Source organism: Hyperoodon ampullatus, assembly GCF_949752795.1.
Source record: "Hyperoodon ampullatus genome assembly, chromosome: 1".
Classification (NCBI taxonomy): Eukaryota; Metazoa; Chordata; class Mammalia; order Artiodactyla; family Ziphiidae; genus Hyperoodon; species Hyperoodon ampullatus.
Genome location: NC_136914.1, coordinates 68,426,374 through 68,451,593, shown reverse-complemented (window position 1 = coordinate 68,451,593; position 25,220 = coordinate 68,426,374). Strand labels below are relative to the sequence as shown.

The window sequence follows — 25,220 nt, the reverse complement described above, 5'->3', positions numbered from 1 at the left end:
GTAGGTAGGGATTTCCCTTCTCCCACATTGAAGGCTAGAGCCTGCTGGAGTAGGGTATTTCTTTTCCCCCATGCCAGCTAGGCTCTGGTTAGATAGCTCTGGCATATTTCAAAATGGTTGCTTTTCCCCTCCCCCTGCCAGAAGCATGAGGGGATTTTTCTCCAATACTTACTGTGAGAACCTGGTCAAGTTTCTGGAGGTAAAACTCACAAAAGTGTGGGGACTCCCTATGACTTAGTCCCCTGGAGTTTTTGACTCGAAGAGTTGCCCCCACTGAGCCTCCAGCAATTCATCAATTACAGTTTAGGTATTCCTGTCCTAGAATTGGTGCCCACAGAGGTTTCTACACATGGATTTGTGCTTCAGTAAGTTGTAATTCTCTGTATTAGCCTGTTGGACTCTCCACTTTTGGGGCCAGCAGTTTTCCCTGTTGCCTCATTTCTTTTAAAGATCTAAGAAGAGTTGTTGATTTTCTAGTTTTTTACTTGTTAGGATAGAGTATTAACTTCCAAGCTCTTTACATGGGGGGACTGGAAACTGGAATTCTGTTAACCTTTTATTGATATGTAGGAACTGGTATTTGAAAAACCATCCTTTTGTAGTTTGAATTGCAAGTGTTTTTTCCCCATTGTTTATTGGCCTTTTGACTTTTCTTATGGCTGTTTTTGCCATCCAAGCTCTATTATTTATTGAGGAACAGGCTCTATACTGGGTGCTGAGGAAACCAGGATGAACAAGATCAACAATTCCCTGCTTTCTTGGAATGTCCAGTCCATTGATCCAAGGAGGGCTGGTTCTGTAACAACAGCATAGAGATCTGGGCTATAGGTTTGACCTGATGAACAAATCATACGAATTATATAGGGCTTGTAGCTACCAAATCTAGAATAGCCCATAGATGACACAGATGAAGAAATAGGCCTAGAGAAGGAAGAGACCAGCACAAGGTTTCATAGCAAATTGGTGTCCCAGCTCTGGAGGCTTAGTTCAGAGCTCTTTTCTCTCCATCAGAAAGCTGCTCCTGACCAGTTTGGGTCCTATAACATCATCTCCCCAGAATTCTGTTTTCCCCCATAAAGTGAGGGGTAGGATCAAGATTTTAACTGACTCAGTCTGTAGTGAGGGAGCATTTGGAGTAGGAAATGGAACCAGAATGTCTTGCTGGATGTAGACAGTAGTTCGAGGCATCATCTGCTGGGAGGAAGCTTGTAAGGAGCTGCCCTATGGACTGAGCCAGAGAAGCATTTCCAGGGACTTGCCACTGGCCACACTGCGACCACTCCCATTCTAGCTAGGCTGGACCAGCCCTGAGCAAGTACTTCTGTAATGAGAAACTTCTCTCATCAACTCTTTGGTTACTGTGAAGCAACAAAGATAGGATAAGTGCTTATTTCTTTATTCTTTTCCAGGTTTTAAAATGAATTGACTTCTTAGTATCATCCAATGATTTTTTTATTTTTCAAAGATCATTATGAACTTATGGATTTAAACATATCTGATATGTTTTAATCCATTTTAACTAAAGATGCTCATATTGTCCCATCTTTAGCAAGAAAGAACCTCTTCAAGGTGGATCCTGGGTCCTTTCTTTCTACAAGCCTTCAGTAGTGTTTGGGAGCTTGCTTGACAACCGATATGACAAGATGTTCCAGGCTCATCTTGTCCATTCTCTGCCCTAAGCTTGTAATCAGCCATTTCTCTGAGGAGGTCCTTGGATGTTAGAAGACCACAGTCTGGGCTCACCTGCCTCTTGGGAGAGTTTCTTCATGTTTCCTGGCTGAACAACATGGAAATTAGGGCATGGGTGTCTCTTGCCTAGCTCTAAAACAGATACTCTATTCAAGCCTTAGATATAAAAGGGGAAAATTCCTTGTACTTCTCTAAGATATCACAGTTGTTTCTCAATTTAAGGCAGTGGTTTTCCACCTTGCCTACATACTAGAACCCCCTAGGGAGCTTTAAAAAAAGTACTGGATCCATCCTGGATGCATGCCCAGAGATTCTGGTTTAACTGGACTAGGATCTGGCCTGGGCAATAGAATTTGTAAAAGTGTGAAGCAACCAGATGGTGTGGAACCCTGGCTGCACATTGTTTATCATTCCATATGTGTTTTTACACTTTACTGCCTTGTGTATGGAGTTTTAAAGGTTACTGTTGTGCAGTTTTAAAAATTTATATAAATTGCATCCTACTGAGTATACCACCGGGAGCTTGTTTTTACCTAGCTTTGTTTTGATGCATCCCAGTTGATACTTACACCTCTGGTTCATTCATTGTAACTGTTATAGCTGGTTAAAACCTTCCTTCTACACCATCATTTTCTGCTTTTACTGCAAAATTCATGTGCAGTTAGTGGTTCAGGTCAAAAACCTTGGAGTCATCCTTGACTCCTCTTTTTTTTATGTCCCAAATCCATTCATTTGGAAATCCCCTTAGCTCTGTCTTCAGATATATCTGACAATTTCTCATCACCTCCACTGCTACCACTGGGTTCCAGCCTTCATAATCTTTTGCCTGGATTATTGCAGTAGCATCCTAAGTGGTCTCCCTGGTTGATCTCCTATAATTGATTGTCTCAAAGCAGTCAGGATAATATAAATCAGATCATTCCTCTTCTCAAAACCCTCCAATGGATTCCCATCTCTCTCAGTAAAATCAAGTTTTACCTGGGCCTGCCAGAACATGGCATGCATTTCTATCATCTCACCACCTTCTGATCTTGTTACTGAGTCCAAGATCGTACCGCTCGCCGCCACATTGTCAGGCCAGTAAGTCGAGAGAGGAGTTGTTGGGGCAAGGAATAGCAACTTTATTCAGAAAGCCAGCAGACCAAGAAGAAGGTGGACTAGTGTCCCAAAGAACCATCTTACCCGTTAGAATTTGGGCTTCTTTTATACTAAAAGGGGAGGCAGCTAGCTGGTTGTTGCATACTTCTTGATGCAGGAATCCTTTGTTCTTGCAGCTGTCCACAGAGGTCTGGTTACACTGTTCCTGTAAATTTCCAACAAGATAATTGCTATTTTCTACTCTGCAACATTTTTTTTTAAATTTTTGGCTGCGTTGGGTCTTTTTTGCTGCACGCGGGCTTTCTCTAGTTGTGGCGGGCGGGGGCTCCTCTTTGTTGCAGTGTGCAGGCTTCTCATTGCGGTGGCTTCTCTTGTTGCGGAGCACGGGCTTTAGGTGCACGGGCTTCAGTAGTTGTGGCACGTGGGCTCAGTAGTTGTGGCTCGCGGGTTCTAGAGTGCAGGCTCAGTAGTTGTGGTGCACAGGCTTAGTTGCTCCACGGCATGTGGGATCTTCCCGGACCAGGGCTCGAACCTGTGTCCCCTGCATTGGCAGGCGGATTCTTAAGCACTGTGCCACCAGGGAAGTCATATTCTACAACTTTTTCAAAGCCTTAAGAATGGGCTATCCTGTATACTTCAGGCTGTAGGCAACATTCTTTTACAAAGGTGCAGAGCCAGCATGACTAAGCACAGGCCACAGAGCACAAGAGTTAGCGCTAAAGGAATAGATCCAGTATGGAGTCAGGCTTGTTCTTCTGTTACAATCTCATCTACCTCTGCTCCTCACTCATGTTGCTGTAGCCACATTCGCTTTCTTTTTGTTCCTTGAACATAATCCCAACCCCACCTCTGGACCTTTGGATTTGCTGTTTCCTCATTGATCTGAAAAGGGTACTGCTTTTGAGAAATCAGTGTATTGGGGAAAGGAACACAGAATCAGGAAAACAAAACAGACCAGCCTCTCACCTGTTTTCCCATGCCAATTTACTTTTCCTCTGGTTACCTCTTGGTTCAGGGGCTTGATCCTATCTGAAATGACCTCTTTACACTGGCCACCTACCCAAATCTTCTCCACCTTGAAGGTTCAGTTCCAGCCCAGGCTCCCTCTACATCCATGTCCATACCATCCCTGACCCTTGCCATCCAAAGACTATTTTCCAAAACTCATCAGAGATTACTAGGGGCAGCCTGGTTCTGGGTAAGTTCTCTTAAGTTGTGAGCGCTGGTCTTCTAGACTTGATGCTAAGTTCTTTTAAGATGGTTCTCAACTTTGGTTGCATATTGGAATCACCCAGGAGCTTTAAGAAATGTTGTTGCCTGAGTCCCATACCTGAGATTCTGATTTAATGGGCCCGGGTGTGTGGCTGGGACGTCAGAATTTTTTAAAACCCCCTCAGGTGATTCTACTGTGCATCCATTTTGAGAACCATCAGCTTTCCTACAAGGACTGTCTCTTGTATTCTCTCGGTAGTTTGAATTATTATGGATTCTCGATTAGTTTATAAAATAAAGAAAAGAGAACCTGCTAATGCTTGTCAAAGGCTAATCACAGCGATCAGTCCCCCCACCTGCTTTCTGTAATTTTCCACTACTCTGACTCTGCTCAAGCCCCCGCTTGTCTCCCCTCCCACTTCTTCATTTTCCCTTTAAAATTCCAGTCACCTTTGTACAGAGCCTGCCTGAATTCAGTTCTATATTGAGGGCTCTCCCCTAACTACAGGAGTTACCAAGTAAAATCTGTCTACACTGCCTTTAACTAGTGTTTGGCTTTTCTTTAACCATCTCCATTTAACAAGATCCTTAGGTGATCTGCATGTATATGAAAATTGGAGAAGCACTGTTTCATAATATTTATCATTCCCTAAATGACTTCTAATAAACAGCCCTCAATTATAGACAGGAATTATTATGCCCATGAGAGATTAGGGTCAGAGCTTTGCTCAAAGTCACACAGTTAAACTAGAACTTGAACCCACCTCAGAACTCAGTCTGGTGCTCTTTCCATAATGCCATGCTAACTGGGGAAAGACACAATGTACGTAAAGACCCAGGAGTAAAACAGCTGGTGAAGGAGATCACAATAAGGTCCCTCTCTAAACATCCATTGCAGCAATGTCCTTGCAGGCTCTGCTCTTCTTTGGTTGCAGGAGAACTGTTTCAGAATCAGGTGTCTTCTAGGCACCAAAGAATTCTCATCTGGGGGCTTCCCTGGTCGCTCAGTGGTTAAGAATCTGCCTGCTAATGCAGGGGACATGGGTTCGAGCCCTGGTCCGGGAAGATCCCACATGCCGCAGAACAACTAAGCCCATGTGTCACAACTACTGAGCCTGCATGCCTAGAGCCCGTGCTCTACAACAAGAGAAGCCACCGCAATGAGAAGCCCACGCACTGCAATGAAGAGTAGCCCCTGCTCGCCACAACTAGAGAAAACTCGTGTGCAGCAACAAAACCAAACACGGCCAAAAAAAATAAAATAAATAAATTAAAAAGAATTCTTATCTGGGTTATCCTATCAATAGCTGCAGTCCCAGAGATCACAGCTACTGGGGGCTGAGTCACTGTATTGACCCTCTTCAAGTACTAAAGAGCGCTGCCTCAACGTCTGCAGGAGCCCAGCACTTCAGGGGCCCCTGCACATACCACATAGCCGCCACCACATGAAGTCAGACCCAGTCCTGGTCTTAGTCCTGAACTAGCTGCCCCTACTTACTGTACACTCAGTGTCGACACGCCTGTCTTCCCAGCTTTACCTCCAACCTCAGTCTTCATCTTTGCTTTCCTGGATAAAAACTGACTCCCCTCCTCCTGGCTGCTTTGGTTCCTTGGGTAAATACAATAGCTTCCCCTTATCTGTGGTTTTGCTTTCCACCCTTTCAGTTTCCCACAGTCAACTGCCCTCTGAAAACATTACATGGCAAATTCCAGAAAAAAACAATTTATAAGTTTTAAATCACACACCATTCTGAGTAGCATGATAAAATCTCGTGCTGTCCCACTTTGTCCTGCCTGGGATCCCCAGCCATCAACATCGTCTGCTGCTGACATCCAACCGCTGACATCCAACCACTGACATTGTCATGGCGCAGTAGTCCAGGATCACCTGAAGCAGACAATCCTCCCTCTGACTTAGTGTCAGAAGGTCAGTAGTAGTCTAACGCTACATCACAATGCCTACGTCATTCACCTCGCTTCATCTCAGCACATAATCATCTCACATCATAAGAAGGATAAGTATGATGGATGTTTTGAAAGAGACCACAGTCACATAACTTTTATCACAGTATAGTGTGATAATTGTTCTATTTTATTATTATTGTTAATCTCTTATTGTGTCTAATTTATAAATTAAAATAATAGGTATGTATGTATAGGAAAAAACACAGTATGCATAGTGTTCAATACCTTCCATGGTTTCAGGCATCCACAGGGAGTCTTGGAATATATACATATGAGGGGACCACTGTAGTCCTCTTCTCTGGACTCCCATCCCCGCCTTCCTACTCCTGGGCCAGTTTGGTGCCTTGAGCAGACTCCCTAGGGCAGAGCTTCCTTCAGGCTCTTGCTGACCTCATACTTACTCACATGACAAAATTTCAAAGATAACAAACCAATGAACTAAGTTACATTTCCATCTTCTCTGTCCTTTTTCCTCCTCAGTCACCAAATTAGGCTAGAAAACCATCAATAGGAAAGCAGCTACCAGTTTTAAATGCCAAGTCATTCCTCTAGGAAAGTCAGCAAAATCACTAACGTGAATGACAGGATGAACTTTTCTGGGCATTTGGAAACCTCTTAGATCATTAGAACTAGAGGAACTCCTCCCCCAACCCTACCCCATACACATGCAGAATACTGATTTTTCATGTTCAGTGTCTTTGGCACCACTGATTTAATAAATTCAGCCGTTATTATGGTAAATATTTTTATTGTTAGTTTTGTCAGAAATATTTGTATATATGGGCAATTTCTGATGCCTAATTTTATTAGAGCCTAATTTTATTGATCATTTCTTCTAGAAAATCAAATCTCCAAGATTAGAATGGAAGACAATGAAAAAATAGATTTCACTTTATAGTTTTCCTTTATCAAGCCATCCAAAGCACATCAGTTCTTTTATACGAGCATTACTTTAACATAATATAATAAATCATAACAAACCAATGAACTAAGTTACATTTCATCTTCTCTGTCCTTTTTCCTCCTCAGTCACCAAATTAGGCTAGAAAACCATCAATAGGAAAGCAGCTACCAATTTTAAATGCCAAGTCATTCCTCTAGGAAAGACAGCAAAATCACTAACATGAATGAATCACTAACATGAATCATTCATTGAAAACACAAGCCAGAACCTTATACTGTTAATCTTCAGGTCAATCACCAACTTTTCTTAGATTTTTAAAGACAGGAAAATGAAAATCATTTCAAATAACAGCACTCAAACACCATATATGTTTGTAATGAGGTGTAGCAGTCAACTTTAAGCCTCAGATTTTCCAGGTTTTAGCTGAAATAAGCCTTATTAATTAGATTTTTATCAGTCTTGTTTGGGGGTTATTTTGCCTTATTAGGCCTAAACAGAGTACAATATTAAAATATGTTAATTGTCTATACTGAAAATATGGCATAAATGGGTTTCTAACTCCTTAGGGACAGCAGTGGAAACACAACACATCCCATGGACACAGGTGAGAGCCCTAGTTATCCCTGAGCTGGGCAGTTTCACACAATCATTTTTTCTCTGAGGCTGAAGTCTGTGGTTTGATCTTCCTAGCAGCTTCCAGAACAGAAGTTAGGTTTACTTTGTCTCCAAATTCTTTTTCTCGGTGCTCCAGAAGAATGCCCTGAAAGGAAACAAGAGGGTATATCAGTCCTCACCCTGAGTCATTCATTCATGAGACAGACACTGAGCGCCAGCTGTCCATCAAGGCCCTTGCTTGGGCAGCAAGGAACAGAGATCCGAATCGGTCCCGGCTCTGCACTTGAAGAGTTCAGTCTTTTGGGGAAGGTAGGTCAGGGGAGGCTCCCTCACAATATTTGGACTGTACGAGCAGCACTTTGGGAGCAGGAGTCAGGAGTGATTAATATAACAGAGCGATCAAAGAAGAATTCACAGGTGATAAAGCATGTCTACAGGTAGAGATGCACGTAAAAGAACATTCCAGGCAGAAAGAACAGAATGAGCTTGCACAGAAAAGCCTGGAGTTGTGGAAGTAGAGCTCAGAGGTCAGACCTTGACAGGCACTAAGTGAACACCTGAAAAGGGAGATGCTATCGTTAGTTTTCCTACGAAACTGGAGGCCACTCACTTCTGATACCATGAAGCAAAATGCACTAAGACATACTACACCCCAAAATACCCCAAAAGTTGTAAAAAAGATAAAATGTGTTTGAGATCAGCATCAAGGAATCCTTGTTAAAGGGTTCTTTGATAGGTGACAAATTAAACTCAAATTGAATTTAAAAAATAAACACTTATAAACATGTTCTTTGTACCATTATTTATAAAGACTTTTTAAAAAAAAAGTGCCACCACACTGTGGTGACTACAAGGAAGCAGATCAGGAAAGTATATTTACTCGCTCATTAGCGCAGTTTGCAGACGTTAAAAACACTGATATGATGACATGGGGAAATGTTCATGACACGCTGTTAAATGAAAAAAGAACATCTAGTTTAGTAAGGTACCGTTTTCTAAAAAAAAAAAAAAAAAAAAAGGCCTGTCAGCTCAGCTCTGTCCTAAGAGGTTGTCCCTGGTAGCTGAGCTTATAGAATGGCTCTCCCCACCTTCTGCGTTTTCAAATTTCCTGTGTTGAAAACACACTGCTTCTTTAAAGTTAAGTATGCTTTAAAGATTATTATTACAAAGGAAATCCCTACTGAGTGGCACCTGGCACAGTGGGACTGCAAAAACTCTGCTCTCAAGAGCAGAGTTACACGGAGGTAAGCCCTGAGGCCAGGCCAGCCTGGTCAACCTTCCACCAGGAAGGAGGAAGGCAGGAGCTCTGGGGAGCACCAACAAAGTCAAACACCCCAGGAGCGAGCCAGCCAGGCTTGGGCAGCCCGTGAGCACCAGGTGAGTCACTGCCAGGCAAGAGGAGGCTGGCAGGTGAGCCAAGCCCTTCCCTGGGGGCTGTGGAAAGGCAGAGCTAGGAAGGGGAAGGAATCCCAGGGGCCCGGAGTGGGAAGAGGCTGAGGGATCCTGAGGAAGTGGCCTGCCCAAGTGCAAGGGTACCTGGAAGGGGTCTTTGAGAACCACCTCCAAAGAGGGGCTATGGGCAAGGGAAGGGCAGGGTCTCTGGAGCAGGACAGATCGGAGTTCTTGAGTTTCATTTCCTTTGCACCACATACTAGCTGCATATCTTTGGCTGAGTTATTTCATAGGCCCATTTCCTTACATGTAGATGGGAATAAGAATACCGACCATCCCAGATTGGTTGCAGAGAAGACACGAGATCATGTATATGAGCACCTGGCACAAGGCAGGCACTCACTGGCAGCCGTTATCACTAAGACATTTTGATACATTACCAGAAAGTTAGCAAACAGGTTTATATCAGACACCAATTCATGCTAGATTCTCACACAGACAAACAACTGCAGATACCAAGGTTTAAAAGGAAGAGATTCGAAATACAGCTTAAAATTGAAGGCTTTCTAGTCCCACTAGCTTTCCTCCCCAACTGGGGAAAGTATGCAGTTATCAATGTTAGTGGTGAGTTCCACCATGCGGACCAACCCTGTCTTCTTTTTTTTTTTGGCCGCACCATGTGGCTTTTGGGATCTTAGTTCCCTGACCAGGGATCGAACCCGTTCCCCCTGCAGTGGCAGCACCGAGTCCTAACCACTGGACCGCAGGGAATTCCAACCCTGTCTTTTTACAGACAAGCTCAAGTGTTAATGTCATGTCCAAAGTTGGTGAGACGGGCCTAGAAATCAGACCACTGGGTCTTCCTGCCAGGCCCTTGAGCCTGCACTCACTGTACCCTGTCCTTTCTCTGTGCCGACCCGGCCTCTGCTGGCACTGCCCTGAGCCTGACGTGGAGCATCCACCCACCCACCTCCTGAGCCCACAGAGACCTCATCTCTCCACACCTTCCCTTAAGCCCCCGTGCTGACTCTGGATCCCCGCAGCCAGGGCCTGAAATAGAGTGTGCAGAGAAGCCTGCTGCCCCTCCAGAGACAGCCAGGCCACCAGGACCCCCGCAGGGAAAGCACCACCCCCCGCAGCTCCCTGCTGCTCCCCCAACGAGGTCTCTTTCCATTCCTTCTCCTCTCTCTTCACTTTTCTCTACTGACCATCCTCGATGACAGGGAGCACTGCAAGGGAGTAAATTCTTCACAGAATAAAGACCCTGCTTTTGTTCTAGTGTAGAAAACAGAACTTGACATCAGGAGACCCGGGTCCAGGCTCCTGAAGTGCCACTGAGGAGCCGTCCTCCTTGGTGTGGTCACTTGCCCCCTCACAAGTTATTTACCTGCAAGACTCAGACTCTGTCGTGATGTTACTGTGACGAGGGAGGGGGTCATGTGTGAGGTGCCGAGAGAGCAGGCGTGCAATAAACGATCATTTCCCTCCCTTCCCCTTCGTGCTCCCTGGCTTTCTGGAAGGAAGGCTGGGAGACTCCGAGTAGGGAAAGCCACCCTCCCACCCGACACATCGGGGTCTCATGCTCACAGACCCACGAGTGAACACACTAGCAATTTACCTGCTTTCCTGGTCCCACCACAAAAACTCCCCCAAGGATGAAGCCCTCGCCTTCCAGGTTTCCAGAAAAGCCTCCACTCCGGGCCCGGAAGAAGTTGTACCAGACACCCAGACGGACAAATCCCATGAACATCATCTTCCGCCTTTCCGGACCATAGAACTTCTTCTGTAGGAGCGAGGAAGACAGACCCCATATGAGTAGCCCATATGCCTGCCTTCCCCAGGGAGGAAAGTTCCCAGCAGGGCATCTGTTTTCAGACAAAGACCCAAAGGCTGCTGGTTCCTGTCCTCCACCACCCGACACACACAGCTGCCACCCAGGAGCGCTCTCAACTGCCCGAGCTAAACAGAACCCTGTGGCCTGCCACCCTGACTCTTATCTCTTGCTATGGACGTACAGGGTTCTTGGGCCTGACAGAGTGATAACAGTCCTACATTCTGCAGAGGTTAGTAGAGGGGAAAGAACTATGGCTGCAATGAATTAAGGGACAGGGGCTTGTGCTGAGCAACCCCCTGCAGTGCGGGGGAAACCGGTAGAGCTTTCAGCTATTTTCAAGGCTCCCATTCCCGGGTCACAAGTCAGGAAGGGCTCAAGTAATAACTGAAGGACAGCTCTTAAGTTTTTTTCACTCATGTTCTGCTCAGAGGGTTGGGGGCAGCTGAAAGGGAGGCTGACTCCAACTCCTGTCCAGATGTGCTTTGGGCCACCGAACTCTCCACGCACGAGTGCAATCCCCAGCGGTCTGTGTCCGACAGGCTCACAGCACATGTACCTTTTCATCCAAGAAGATTTCTCCTTTGAAATAAGGCTGGAAGTCCTTCACTTCAGTCTTGACCTGCTCCTTTACCACTGCGTAGAGGGGGATGCCCAGCTCGTCCAACTTGGGCTTCAGGGAGGACAGGTCTGCAGCCTCCTGCAGAAGACAGGAAAGGTCAGGGGCATGAAATCTCGGGGCTCTGCAGCCAACCAACACCCTCTTTCGTACAGGCCCAGAGCATGGCTGGCACCAAATGCAGAAGAACAAAGGCAACAAAATGCCAAGAACAATTAAGGCCTGTGTAGACCAGCAAAAGACTGTCCCAGCTGGGCATGAAGCCTCAGGATAGAGTGTCAGGTCCCCTCCTCAGCCCAGGCTCCTGTCCTGTCCATGGAGGGAAGAAGAGGCTAGGCTCCTGTTACGGGTGTCCTAACCATGGCCTGGGGAGCATCCGATGACTAAGAGCTTGCACCCAAACTGAGTCCTCCACTCCTAGCCACAGTGCTTCTCTCCTAATCTCCCAGCCCCTCCACTGCACTAGAGCAAACTAGCACAAGGGCCTAGCAGTCGATCTCCATGCAGGCCATGTGAATAGCTGCCTCCATACCTCTGCTCAGCTGGCCCCCTCTCATTGCAATAACCTTCCTTCTTTCTCTAGCTCAAATCCTACCCTCTAGAAAAGGATCCCTGTTCTAAAAAGTTCTCGCTGGCTAGCGCAGCCTGGAGTAAAGGCCTGATTCTCTGTGTATATGTAATCTTTCCTGCTTGGCGACTTTTTCTGTACTGAGTCCACTGGGTTCCACTAAGTTGAGCTTTGTCCCTTAAGTTCCCCAATGTGTCTCAGAGTCAGAAACTGCCTTCCATTTCTTGCATCCCTCAGTGCCTAGCACATGGCTGGATATGCAGAACGTACTAGGTAGCAGGAGGAAAGATTCCAGGTGAAGGTGGACAATGGGGAGACTGCAGCTGAGCTGGTTAAGTATGGACGTCCCTGATTCTCAGGAACTGTGGGCTAGATGAAAAGATGAAACTCACACATCAGGGTAGAGCTTCGATGTTAAGAACAAACTCCTTTTTCACATTTGGTGTCAGAATGAAAGGAACAGCAGGAAATCCTATCAGAAGCAGCCTACTTGCCTCCAATACATTGCTATATGGTGGCAACTGCATTTAATTTTTCATTTATTTTCTAGAACAACAACAACAAAAGGATAGCTAATGAAGCAGAATTCATTACAATGCATTTGTCAAGAGGTTCAGTGAGTGGCAAACTCTGCGCAAGAGCAGAGAGGACTATAGGTCTGATGTGGTCAGAGACCACCTGTGTGTGAGAGTAAAGGTTTTACTCACTTTCCCTGGGCTTTACTCAGAAAAAGTGTGAAGTGGAAACTGAGTCACATGCCTCCCCCCTCAAAATAACTTTGCCTGCCATCCAACCATCCTTTTAGAAACATAAGTTTTCCATAAAATGCTCTACCAGGGTACAGACCAGAGCCCAGATAAACAGGTTGTAATTAGAGCAGTTGCTCCTGGAAACTTGGGGTTTAGCTGGCCTTGAGAAATCAAGTCATAACAGGCTTCCATGTTGGTATCTGGAGGCATCAGAGATTGGACTCCAAAGCCCTGAGTTTAAATGTCACCTCCTGTGGTAAGCAGAATAATACCTTCTAAGGATGGATGTCCACATCCTAATCCCAGGAACCCATGAATATGTTTTGTCACATGGGAAGGGGGAATTAAGGCAGCAGATGAAATTTAGATTGCTAATCAGGTGATCTTAAAGGAGATTATCCTGTTTTATCTGGGTGGTCCCAATGTGGAATCACTAGGGTCCTTAAATGTGGGAGAGGAAAGCAGAAGAGTCAGTGTCATAGTGACACAATGTAAGAAAGACTTGGCCAGCTATTGCTGGCTTTAAGAATGGAGGAAGGGGGCACGAGCCAAGGAATGCAGATGGCCTCTAGAAGCTGGAAAAGACACAGAAACTATTTATCCCCTGGAGCCTCCAGAAGCATTACAGCCCTGCTGATACCTTTATTTTAGCTCAGTGAGACCCATTTCAGAATTCTGACCGTTAGAACTGTAAGAAAATGAATCTGTGTTATTTAAAGCCACTGAGTATGTGATCATGTGTTACAGCAGCAATAGGAAATTAATACACCCCCTACAGCAGTATGACATTGTCACTACCTCTGTACCTCAATTTCCTCCTCTGTAAAATGAGAATAACAAGTTGTATTTTCCAGGGATGCAGTGGGGAACCAACGAGGTACCGGCGGAAAGTGCCCTGAATGTATAGTACGATAGTGCACCATGTAATGTAGGCAGATTCTCAGCCAGCCCAACCACACAAGCAGGGGAGAGCTCTGCAAGGCTGAAAGGAAATGCCTCAGGATGAGAGAGGACAACCAGGGGAAGGAGGATGGCAACTCGGACAGGAGCAAGGCCATGACCTGAAAAGCAAAGTTTTCTCAAGAGCTGGAGTACTGTCGTTCCCAGTTCTCCCTCAAGCAAAGCCGTGAACCTCAGAACCTGGGTCTTCTATCACTGACTGTATGACCATGGATAGGTCAACAAACCACTCTTATCCTCAGTTTACCTATGTGTAAAGTGACAAGGCTGGACCCTGCCTTCCCTTGACAAGCTTCCTCACTTACTGAACAGACGCGATAGCCTCCCTTTGAGGGGCCAACCTGGAGACCTCCCAGTGAGCCCCAAATTGCACCAAACTCTCTTGCCCACTGCACCCACACTATCGGCATGACCAAAATCCCCTGGGCTTCAGATCCAACGCCAAGAGCACAGAGAGGCAGCAGAGTCACCACATGCGGCTCTCAGCCGTCCAGCAGGGACACCTGTGGGCTCCCCAGGAAGAGGCAGACAGGCAGGTCCATTCTAAAGGTGTGACCCTGTGCTTCCCCGGGTGCTGTAGCTGCACCACCGGTGAGGCTGCCCATGCCTGTACCAGTAACGATCCAGGCACCTCAGTTCAGTAAGCAAACCCCTGTGCTGAGAACCAGGAACATGCAATTGGACCTGGTCCAGGACACAGATACTACAAGAGTGAAAGGCCTTGGAATGCCAAAGGAAAGTCAAATATGTTGCTAATCCTAGGATATGGTGAGCTGTTAAATGAACAGAAACAGAGAATTAGGCAAAAAAACAAACCTAGAGTAAATAACATAATGGGCCACTGTTGGTCCTGGCTGGAAATGCCCCGGTCCCCACTTGCTAGGATCCCTTCCTCTGAACAGATCCTCAAATGCACTCACCTCTCGACAGAGGAAACAGCCTGGCCTCCGCACAGCCATAATCACAGCTCCATTATTTTCCCAGAGCGTCTTTGCTTTAAAAGTCATTGGTTCTGAGGAGAAGAAAAGGGAATTCAGTATCACTTCCTCTCAGCCGGGCCCCAACCTCTAAGCACCTCATAAACAGCACCAGGCCAAACAGAGGACCTGCAAAAGTATTTCACATGTGGGAAAAAGCAAACAGGAAACACGGATAGGGAATATTCATCTTTCCAAGGAAAATGAATCCAGTGTAAGGGTCCTACTATATCACCAGAAGGCCCCTCCCCCATAAAAATCTAGTTGCGAACTTGAACATCCCAAACTGGAACATTTCTGGAAAAATAGCATATTCCTTTGCTGGTCTCAATGGACCTTGTAACAATCCTTTAGGGCAGATACATGGCCAAAACCTGAACGAAATCTTGCACTTTGGCCAAGAAAACCCCAACTCTTAAAAAACTATTCGAAGAAATTAGGTCAAAAGAAATTAAAAACAGAAAAAAATTTAACCTAAATATGTTAACTGCAACGTTATCCATAGGAGAGGGCAGAAGATGTCCAACAAGGAAATTCTCTGGGTAGCAGAGTAGTGTAGCTCAAGCCCGGCTCCAGTCACACTGAGTCCGCATCCAGGTGTGACCCGGGGCAGGCTATATCTCCTCCCTGAACCTCCATTTCCCCGTTTGTAAATGCAGATGCCTAGCAGCTCCACTTTGGGCCACAGGGAGTATTAAAAGATGGATATAAAAGTGCTCTCCAGGTAATACAGAGTTAGTGAGGGCTCAATAAGTACCATCCCTTATTATTTTAGCATTTCTCAGAGGAATCCATGTCCCTGTGGGATGTTATATAGGAAAAAAAGAAGGTGGGAGGGGGTTGAAATCAAATGACACTGGGAAACTCTGGGTCGAACACAGCTAAATAGGACTCTCTGTGCAGGGCTTCTTAGTCCCTTACTGAGGTGACCTACATCATAAATCTGCAGTCACATTTCCTGCCTTCCCTTGACAAGCTTCCTCACTTACTGAACAGACGCGATGGCCTCCCTTTGAGGGGCCAACCTGGAGACCTCCCAGTCAGTGAGCCCCAAATTGCACCAAACTCATGCCCACTGCACCCACACTATCGGCATGACCAAAATCCCCTGGGCTTCAGATCCAACGCCGAGAGCACAGAGAGGCAGCAGAGTCACCACGTGCGGCTCTCAGCCATCCAGCAGGGACACCAGTGGGCTCCCCAGGAAGAGGCACACAGGCAGGTCCATTCTAAAGGTGTGGCGCTGTGCTTCCCCGGGTGCTGTAGCTGCACCACAGGCAAGGCTGCCCATGCCTGTACCAGTAACGATCAAGGCACCTCATTTCAGTAAGCAAACCCCTGTGCTGAGAACCAGGAACATGCAATTGGACATAGGGTTTCTCAAATTTATTGGACTCAGGAGCTCCTGTTTTTGAAGATCCAGGAGCCTGGAATTCCTCATAACACACTCTGGAAGGGTTGGTTGAGTAAACAGTGGTACAATATTACTAAATATTATGGAACGATTATCATATTTAGAGAGACAACATGAGAAAATGAAAAATGCTTTTGGTAAGAAAAAACTAACACTCAGCCATAAAAAGAAACGAAACTGAGTTATTTGTAGTGAGGTAGATGGACCTACAGTCTGCCATACAGAGTGAAGCAAGTCAGAAAGAGAAAAACAAATACCACATGCTAACACATATATATGGAATCTAAAAAAAAAAAAAGGTTCTGAAAAACCTAGCAGCAGGACAGGAATAAAGATGCAGACGTAGAGAATGGTTAAGGACACGGGGAGGGGTAAGGGTAAGCTGGGACAAAGTGAGAGAGTGGCATGTACATATATACACTACCAAACGTAAAACAGATAGCTAGTGGGAAGCAGCCACATAGCACAGGGAGATCAGCTCGGTGCTTTGTGACCACCTAGAGGGGTGGGGTAGGGAGGGTGGGAGGGAGGGGATATGGGGATATATGTGTACATATAGCTGATTCACTTTGTTATACAGCAGAAACTAACACACCATTGTAAAGCAGCTATATTCCAATAAAGGTGTTAAAAAAAAAAAGAAATAGATTTTATCTCTTAAAAAAAAGAAAAGAAAAAGCTAAAATGTAAAAGATCAATGTACAAGTACACCAAGATCATAACTACATATTATTATGTGTACACCTGGAAAAATATGTGTGAAAATAAAAAAGATTATTGTGTTAGGGTAATGGAATTATCAGTAATTCTTAAAGTGTTACTAAATTTTTCCTAATGTTATATTGCCTTTTCAATTAAAAAAAAAAAAAAAGAACTACTTCAGAGAGAAAAAAACTAAGTAAGCCTGCATCCCAGCATCTTGGAAAAGTACTGACACCAGCGGAGTCACTGCTTACCCTTCTCCAGTGTTTTCAGGTCTATATCCTCCAGATACTCCAGCGTGGCTTTCTGGGGCTTGGGCAGAAATACGTCTGTGTTGGCCAGGAGCAGTGCCAAGGCAGCAGCCCCTATGGCCCCCGCACCAATGGACCACATTCCCATGGTGAAGAAACTTGGATCCTGGAGGAAAGACATTTCTGGGGATTGAGAGAAAGGAAGAAGACGTTACTGCTCCCACAGGACAGCCGGAATCTGATCTCCCGGACAAGGCTCTGGCTGGGCAGCCAATCAGGGGGCCAGAGGCAAAGGGAGGAGAAGCAGCAGTGTCAGAGATGGGACTGGACAAGGGCTGCTAACCGAGCCCCTGCCCACCTGCCGCTACAGGAGCCTGGGAATACAACAGACACGTGGAGGGTCCTGCCCCAGGGAGCTCACTAGTGGGTCAGCAGCCACGACAGAGGCGACAGCCTCTCTTGCTGCTCCCTCTCCCTTGCACAAGGCTGTGGCCTCCCAGCTAGGTGGCGCTCCTCCAGGCTGTGTCACTGCCCTCCTCATCAATGTCTGCTCTCTTCCTTCACAGTCCAGGAGTGGCAGCTCCCACCTCCCTGGGGAGGCAGAAGCCTCTCTGTGTGATTAGATCACTTAGAGACCAATCACCCTGTTGTAACCCTACCCTTCCTCCTCGCTGTGAATCCCTCAGACACAGAGACCAGGTCCTATTCATCCAGCCCCCAGACAGTGCCCAGCACGGCCTCACTCGAAGTAGGCAGGCAATCTCAGTACATTTCTCCAACTGAGAATACCTTTATTTTCTACTCATTATAAAAATAAAACAGGCTCACGGTGAAAACAAAACACCAAAAAGGAAGCAATACATAAAATCACAGTTGACAAGAAAGCAAATATCCTCTCAACATCCACCACCTATTAAATTATACAGTTTAACAGAGATGGCCACTATTAGTCTGACATTTTTCCCCTGTGAACAGAATTATACAGACGTCTGTCCAGTGAACAGGTAGAGAGACTGAGAGAGAAGGCAACATGTAAGAAAGAGCATGCTGCTGGGGTGTCTGCTTCAGAGGACTGGGCAACAGACAGTCTGCATTGGGCAGGGGGCTCTGTAGTTGAAATGGAGGTCCAGGCAGGTCCTATAGCATCCGGCCTCCTCCCCAGCTCATGCTTGGGGGCCTCGCCAAGGCTTCCTCTAGTTGGGAAGCCTTGTGCTTCTGAGTGGGAGCTCCTGGAAGCAGCCCACCCCTGTAACCACAGCAAGTACCCCACCCAGCCTTCTTTTCTTGACAACCACTTACAATACCTATCTTTCCATCTGACCCTCTCGCCATCCTAGGATCTGACTTACGCCGGAGGCTTCCTCCCCGAGTACCTGCACAACTATGTGCTCGGATCACTGGGTACCGACCTGAGGTGTGTGTCTATGTGTATGTGTGTGTGTGGCCCACCTGACCTCATCCCACCTAACCAAAGGCTTAATTCTCCCCTGCAGGACTTGACTCAGGAGAGGACCTCTCCAAAGGATTAAGCAAAGGCCCAGAAATCCACATGTCACTGCCAAGGGAGGGGGCTGTGAGGGATCCACTGCCATGAGGTAGGGTTGGGAGTAACTTGGTGGTGATAACTTTGGGAAGAAAAGGGTAGGCCAGACTAGTGTTTAGGCCAGCCCGGGAAGTTCAGACTTGAGTTCAGAAATAAAAGGGAACTTTCAGACAGGGGATGTGGAGTGTGTACTGGGAATGACCAAATGAAAATAGCCTTTAAGAAAGAGGAATTTGGCATCTGTACACTAGGGGAGAGGAAAAAGAAGGGGACTCTGTGTGTGTTGCAGGGGGTGAGCTGGGAGAGAAGAGTTTCTTATAACCTCAAGATGTGCTCTCGTGCGCTGGCAGCATTGGCGTCGTGGAGAACTGCAGAACTTCCAGCCTTACCTCAAAACTAAAAAATCATAACCTGCATTTTCATCAGACACGGAAGGCAATTCACAGGCACATAAAAATTTCAGAAGCATTGTCTTGGAACAAAGAATTCAGGTTTTGTGGTTGGTTGGCCATAAGCCACAGAACAAAGTACAACCATGAGGGCAGGCTGGCCTTGGAGAGCTGGGCCTTCCTCAAGGGCCAGCTTCTGTTCCCTCAGCTCACTGTGTGAGGGCAGCCACGGAGGGCACAACTCCACGCCTCTGCCCGGAGTGTCCTTCCTCATTCGCTCTATTCTGCATGACTCAGACACCTCTTCCAAGGGTCTTCTTGGATGCTCTGCCTACCCCCGTCCCCCAAGAGGGGATTATTCACCCCCACCTGTGTCCAAATCACACCACGATCCTTCTGATTTGGACCTGTTTTCAAGTTTTCTCTCTTTTGACTCTTCCTCAGTTTATCTCTGAATTCCCCCGTGCCCAGCACAGGGCCTGTTTGTGGTCCACAGTGGGCTCTCCATAAATGTGTGCTGAAATGAATTCAGTAGGACTGAGTGATGAAAATGATGACTTATGGAGGACCGAAGCGCTTGGGCGAAGCAGGAAAGAACGTTCCACAGGCCAGCTTCCAGTTCTTTTATGTGTCAAAGTTACACATTACTGCATTATAGTTCACAGAACAATTAGGAGGAAAACCACAGCTCTCACCTGCCTGCTGTAAACAGGAGATTCCCCAGAGCCTGGAACAATTTCTGTACCTTGACGCACTTCCACAACCTCCCTGGACTGCTGACATGTGTATATGATTAAGGCCCACATGACACGGTCTCTGATCACAGATTTGCTAACATTTCTGCACCAGTTCCCAAAGGCCAGCTTACACCTACCCTCCAAAAGGACTCACTTCAATTCCTGGGACACATCAGAGCGTTGCAGGAAGTCCAGGGACCCTTCCAGTCAGCTCCACACCCTTCTAACACACCACTGGCTGTTTTTGAAGGCAAACAGGCTCCGGCTCCCCACTGCCCATCAACAGTCATCGAGCCTGTTTGCTCGCAAGCACAAGGGAATCAGACTCAAACAGACTCAACATTTATTTCCAAACATTTATTCAGCACTGACCTGTTTAATAAATGGCAGTTTGGGATGACATAAAACTAAATGATAAACAGTCCTCAAGGAGATACAGGCCTAGTACACAGATAACAGAAATTCAAGTGGAAAGGTATGAACACGGGGCTAAGGCAGTGCAGGGGTGAGAATCAGTTACGTCTGGTCTGGGCAGCCGTAGAAGCACCCAGAAGGAAATGGCTTTGGAGCGGGCATAGGATTCAGAGAGCAGGATGGAGCAGCTAGGCCAGGCTTGGGCTCAATAAGCCTGGGAAACAGCGGACTGGCTGGGGTGAACGTCCCAAAGGCGCCTGACACCCTACCTCAAGTTCACAAGCGGGAGCACAAGATGTGGGCTTCACAAGCCCCAGGAGCATTGTTTAGCACCCCACCCCCGCCTCCAGCTGTGATCTGGAAAGCATACGCACAGAGTCACCCCTTTGGGGAGCTTGGCCCGGGACCTCAGGCCCCACAGCACTAAGATGTGAGAGCATTATCAGCACCAGAGGTGAGAGGCTGGCCTCTCCATGAACATATACTCCCAGCGGGCCTCTAGCAGCTGCCTCTTCTGCCAGTGGGAAGCAGTGAAAACTGACTTCCAGAAACACCTAGAGAGTGTATAGATCCGGCCTCTCAGCCAAGCCCCCCTGAGCTGCAAGGCAATTCCCATCCCAACATGTCTTTGGAGCATGTGCCATTCAACTCGCTGGCTCTAAATCCTGCATCACAGCTATTCCCACCCACAAAAAAGGACTGGAAGTAGCAGGAAGCTTAATATCTACACGGAACAATGCATTTTCACATGGGCCTCTAAGGCTACTAACTGAGAGATAGGGAGGCCCGTAAACGAGCACTTACTTAGCGCCACCCGAAATGCGTGCCTTAATTTCACACAGTCGTATGATGCAGATAGTATCCTGTTATGCAGCTGACAACACTGAAGTTCAGAGAAGTTCAGTACCTTTTCCAGTGTCACAGAGCCAGCAGGACAGTGCTGCATCCTGGACCCAGATCACTAGGACCCCAAAGCCTGTAGTCTTTCTACTACACAGGCCTCCCCACACGTTCACTGGTGGGTTTCTGAAGGTCAAGGGGCATGATCCCTTTTGTCTTAAAGAGAATTTTAAATGATCAACCTATTTTTTTTTCAATCATCACATATAGTCAAACCATGTTTACTCTAAAGGAAATGTACCGTGTGACAGATGTCCCTTCTCTTTCCTCCCCTCTCTATCCCCTTCTGTTAAGGAAAGGGTCAGTTTCTCTGAAAGATAATAGCAAGACTGTTTACAGAAGAGCCAACCACCACCTGACACAGCCATAGTATTCGGTTCCCCACTGTGACACTTATCTGATCTGGTGTCTCCCACAGAAGAACGTGAAGCGTGATAAGACCACAGACCAGCAACAGCTGGGGCGGCTCAGAGTGGCAGCGCTGGTCTGGGATAAGCGTCTCGGGGCAGGAGACCCGGCTGGGCTCCCTAGGCCCAGCTGGCTTGATCCCTCCCCTCAGCCTCATTTTCCTCAACTCCAAAATGAGGGCATTGGATGGGGTGAATGGCAAAGCTTCTAAAGCACCCAGTGACATCGTGGGATTCTATCAAAAACAGCTCACTTTGGAGCCTGCACATTCTCGGTTCCTCATCACAACTCTACCCCGCCCCACCCCCATTTCAATTTCCAGAGTGTTTCTTCCCCCCGCTGCCCAGAGCTTCACAAGGCACCTCCCCTCCCCCACACGGTCCCTCATCCGCAACCTCGGGCACCAGGCACTCACCATCCGCAGTGCGCACACCCTGGCTTCTGCTGACCCACGGGGAGCAGGCAGCCCGGGAGGGCTGGAGGTGGGGCTCTGGAGTCCCGCCTATGGCCCTAAGCTGAGCAGTCCATTGGCAGGACCAGGCCACCCAGAAACCCTGGGCCTCCCTTCAGCTGCTGACGGTCAATCTCCAGAAAACATCAATATGGACAGCTGCCAAGACCCCCTAGCCCTTCAAAACGCTGAGCAAATGTTGAGTCATTTGCAGTCACGCAGATTATAACATTTATCAAGCACCAACAGACTCCCTTTCTGCTTTCCTGGGCAGGCTAATGAAGCAAAGCCCTTAATGTGGCCCTTAATGCAGCCCAGGGGTCACACTAACTGAAATCAAAGGAAGATGTCCCTTTCTCCCTGGCCGCTTGTGTAACAAACAAGCCTGACTCCATACTGGATCTATTCCTTTAGCTCTAACCCTTGTGCTCTGCAGCCTGTGCTTAGTCATGCTGGCTCTGCACCTTTGTAAAAGGATGTTTCCTAGAGCCTGAAATATACATGATAGCCCATTCTTGAGGCCTTGACCTTTAAAAAGTAGCAGAACTAAAAATAACAATTGTCTTGTTGGAGGTTTATAGGAACACTGTGACCAGACCTACATGGACAGCTGCAAGGACAAAGGATTCCTGCACCAAGAAGTATGCAACCACCAGCCACCCGCCTGCCCTTTCAGTATAAAAGCAGCCTGAATTCTAACTCGGGTAAGATGGTTCTTTGGGACATGAGTCCATCATCTTCTCGGTCTGCTGGCTTTCCAAATAAAGTCGCTATTCCTTGCCCCAACACCTCCTCTCCCGATTTACTGGCATGTCGTGTAGTGAGCAGTATGAGTTTAGACTTGGTAACACTTGTGCAGCCTGCTCCCTTGCCCTGTCCTCCACCCCACACCACTGGGGCCCCTTACCTGCTGTCTATTCTCTACCTCCCTCTGCCTTCCCTTCTTTTCCTGCCACTTCAAGACGCCTCTCAACCCACACTCCCTGCCTCAGTGACCTCACCTACAGCCAGCACTTCACCCACCACCTTGGTAGTGACTTCCAGGTTCCAAGTGCTGCTCCGGACTCAAAAGTTTCCACTCCGGGGTTCTATAGGTTATCTCTGTTGCATCATAACCAAAGTTGAGTCAGTTTCTCTTCCGGAGTTCTTTTTCCCTAGCTCAGTGAATGACACAAGCATGGAGCCAACTGCTCAAGCCAGAAACCGCGAGTTGCATTTTACTCTTTGTTCTCCCTCATTGTCCACATGAAATCAGTCAGGAAGTTCCGACCGTCCTATGACATGGGTTCGCTACCCATCCTCTTCTCAGCCTCACTGCTGCTGTCCACGGCAAAGCCCCTATTACTCTGTACCTGGCCTATCTCAGTAACTACAGAACTGAGCTTGGCTGGCTCCAGCCAGGTCCCCTTCAGCTTATTCTCCGTGCTGTAGCCAGAGCGATTGTCACACTCCCCGGCCTGATCACGTCCTTCCCTTGCTTTCAGACCCTCACTAGCTACAAACCTCTCAGCACGCTGCCAGGGCCCTTGACAACTCAGCTTCAGGCCACCATTCCGGCCTTACCCCCTGGCCACTTCAGCACCCTCATCAGATCACCCAGTGTGTAAGGACTATAACATGTTTTGTTAGGCCTCTGCACTGTTGCTCGTGTTGTTTCCGTTACCCAGAATGCCCTCCCCGCCCATGCCAACTAGGGAAAGACCCAAGCACATGTAACACTTTCTCTCCGGGGCCTTTCCTGAAAGCCCCGACAACAGACTGCTTCCTCACCTCTGGTTAGATAGCAGGCATGTATGTGCAAACACACACACACCTTTGCACAGTGCACAAGCAGATGGACTTAGTGAATTTAGTTATTTACATGTCTTTCTACACAGTATGGTGGAGCAATCTGAGGGCAGGGGCTGTTGTCTTATTCATTCCTGCAAATTCAGCATTTAACACAAATCTTGGCAACTAGTAGGCATTAAATCTCTGAATGAAATGATCTGAATTTTACTCTTTAAACTCCACAGTGAGGCAGAGCTGGAACTAATTTGCAGCTGGTTTGGCCTTAAAGCAACACTCAAGCCTGGGGCCTAGGTGACCTTAGGTTGGGTCCTACCTCCACTGCTCATCGGCAGGGTGATCTGACACAAGCTATGAAGACACTCTGGGCCTGGGTCTCCTCATCTGTACAGAGGAGGGAACTAGAAAATCTACAAGTTCATCTCAGTTCTGACATCCAAAGACTCTGAAGTACTGCGTGCTTCCAACTCCAGGGTTCTGACATCCAGAAAGCCACGGGGACACCTGCCACTACTGCCCTCCTGCTGGGTGTGTACAGTCTCACCCTCTGCTTCCCCAGGCCTCATTCTACCTGTTCAAAGAGCTGCCTCTGGGCAGGAACTGATAAAGTCTTACTAAAACAAAGTATCAGCACTGGGTGGGTTAATTCATGCCTGAAACAAGTAGAGACAGCATCATATTCCAAACATTAAGGGTACACCTGCCCAGCCAAGCCCTACCCAGGGAATCCTCCCTCGTCAGAATGAGCTGGCTTGAGGCAGACACAGGGCAGAAGGAAGAAAGGGGTCCTGAGGGAGACAAAAGAAACTAGGAGTGTACATGGGCTTCCTTGTCTCAAGCCCTCAGTGAACGAGGCTGGAAAGGATGCTTCATCTTCTTTTCTTTGCTCTCCTCTGTTCCTTCAGAGATCTAGTTCAGCCCCCTCCTTCACCGAGCAAAAGAAAAAACTAAGGCCCAGAGATGGGACCAGCTAGTCCCAGGTCACTTGCAGGGAGGACTGGTTAGTGGCTGTTCTGGGACTCAGGTCTCCCAGCTCCTAGTCCATAGCCATCTATCCTGCATTGGACACTCCTGCATAGGCTGAAACAGTGGGATCAGAGCCCAGGAAGAGGGCCTGCAGGTCTTCAAGTCTGCTCACTGGCCTGAAGAAGGCTGAAAGCAAAACTGCTCCTGGACAGAGCCTGGGAAATCGGGTGGCTAGAGAGAGAACTAATCTTTCCCAAGCCCAGTACTTTGTGAGCAGTTTATAATTCAAAGCCAAATGTTTTCTTAAGGGTCACATTGCCCATTCTCAGCTGAGAAGCCACTCCATACCTCTCCTCCCCACAGTAACAAGGTCCTGTCAATTCTGGATAGACAGCCTTGAAAATGGCAATTTAGCAGCCTGGTGACACGGGCACCCAGGGCCCCACGAGCAGTAGGACATACACTCCCACCCACCCTTGTTGTCAAGCACCACGGAACTAGCCAGTTGCAAGGAGCTCTCACCTACTTGCCTCAGTCTCTGACTTCCTACTTTGCTCCTTGGGGTGACTGCTTAGCTCTTAAATGCCAGATTCAGAAAGTTCTGATCAGATGCTGAATGCAGAACAAGAGGACTGGGAAACATTGAGTCACTGCCAGTGTGAGGAATATGAGGGCTGG

At 47.3% G+C, this 25,220-nt stretch overlaps 1 protein-coding gene across 1 annotated transcript; it reads right to left on the bottom strand.

Annotated features, from left to right (window-relative positions):
• Positions 1–6,832: 6,832 nt before the first annotated feature.
• PRXL2A (peroxiredoxin like 2A) lies at positions 6,833–17,499 on the bottom strand. The gene is made up of 5 exons (XM_079706584.1): positions 16,950–17,499; positions 14,523–14,614; positions 11,266–11,406; positions 10,494–10,658; positions 6,833–7,628 (listed from the first exon to the last, which is right to left on the bottom strand). Exons 1-5 carry the CDS (start codon positions 17,125–17,127, stop codon positions 7,515–7,517), a joined length of 690 nt encoding a protein of 229 aa, XP_079562710.1. The 5' UTR covers positions 17,128–17,499; the 3' UTR covers positions 6,833–7,514.
• Positions 17,500–25,220: the final 7,721 nt, after the last annotated feature.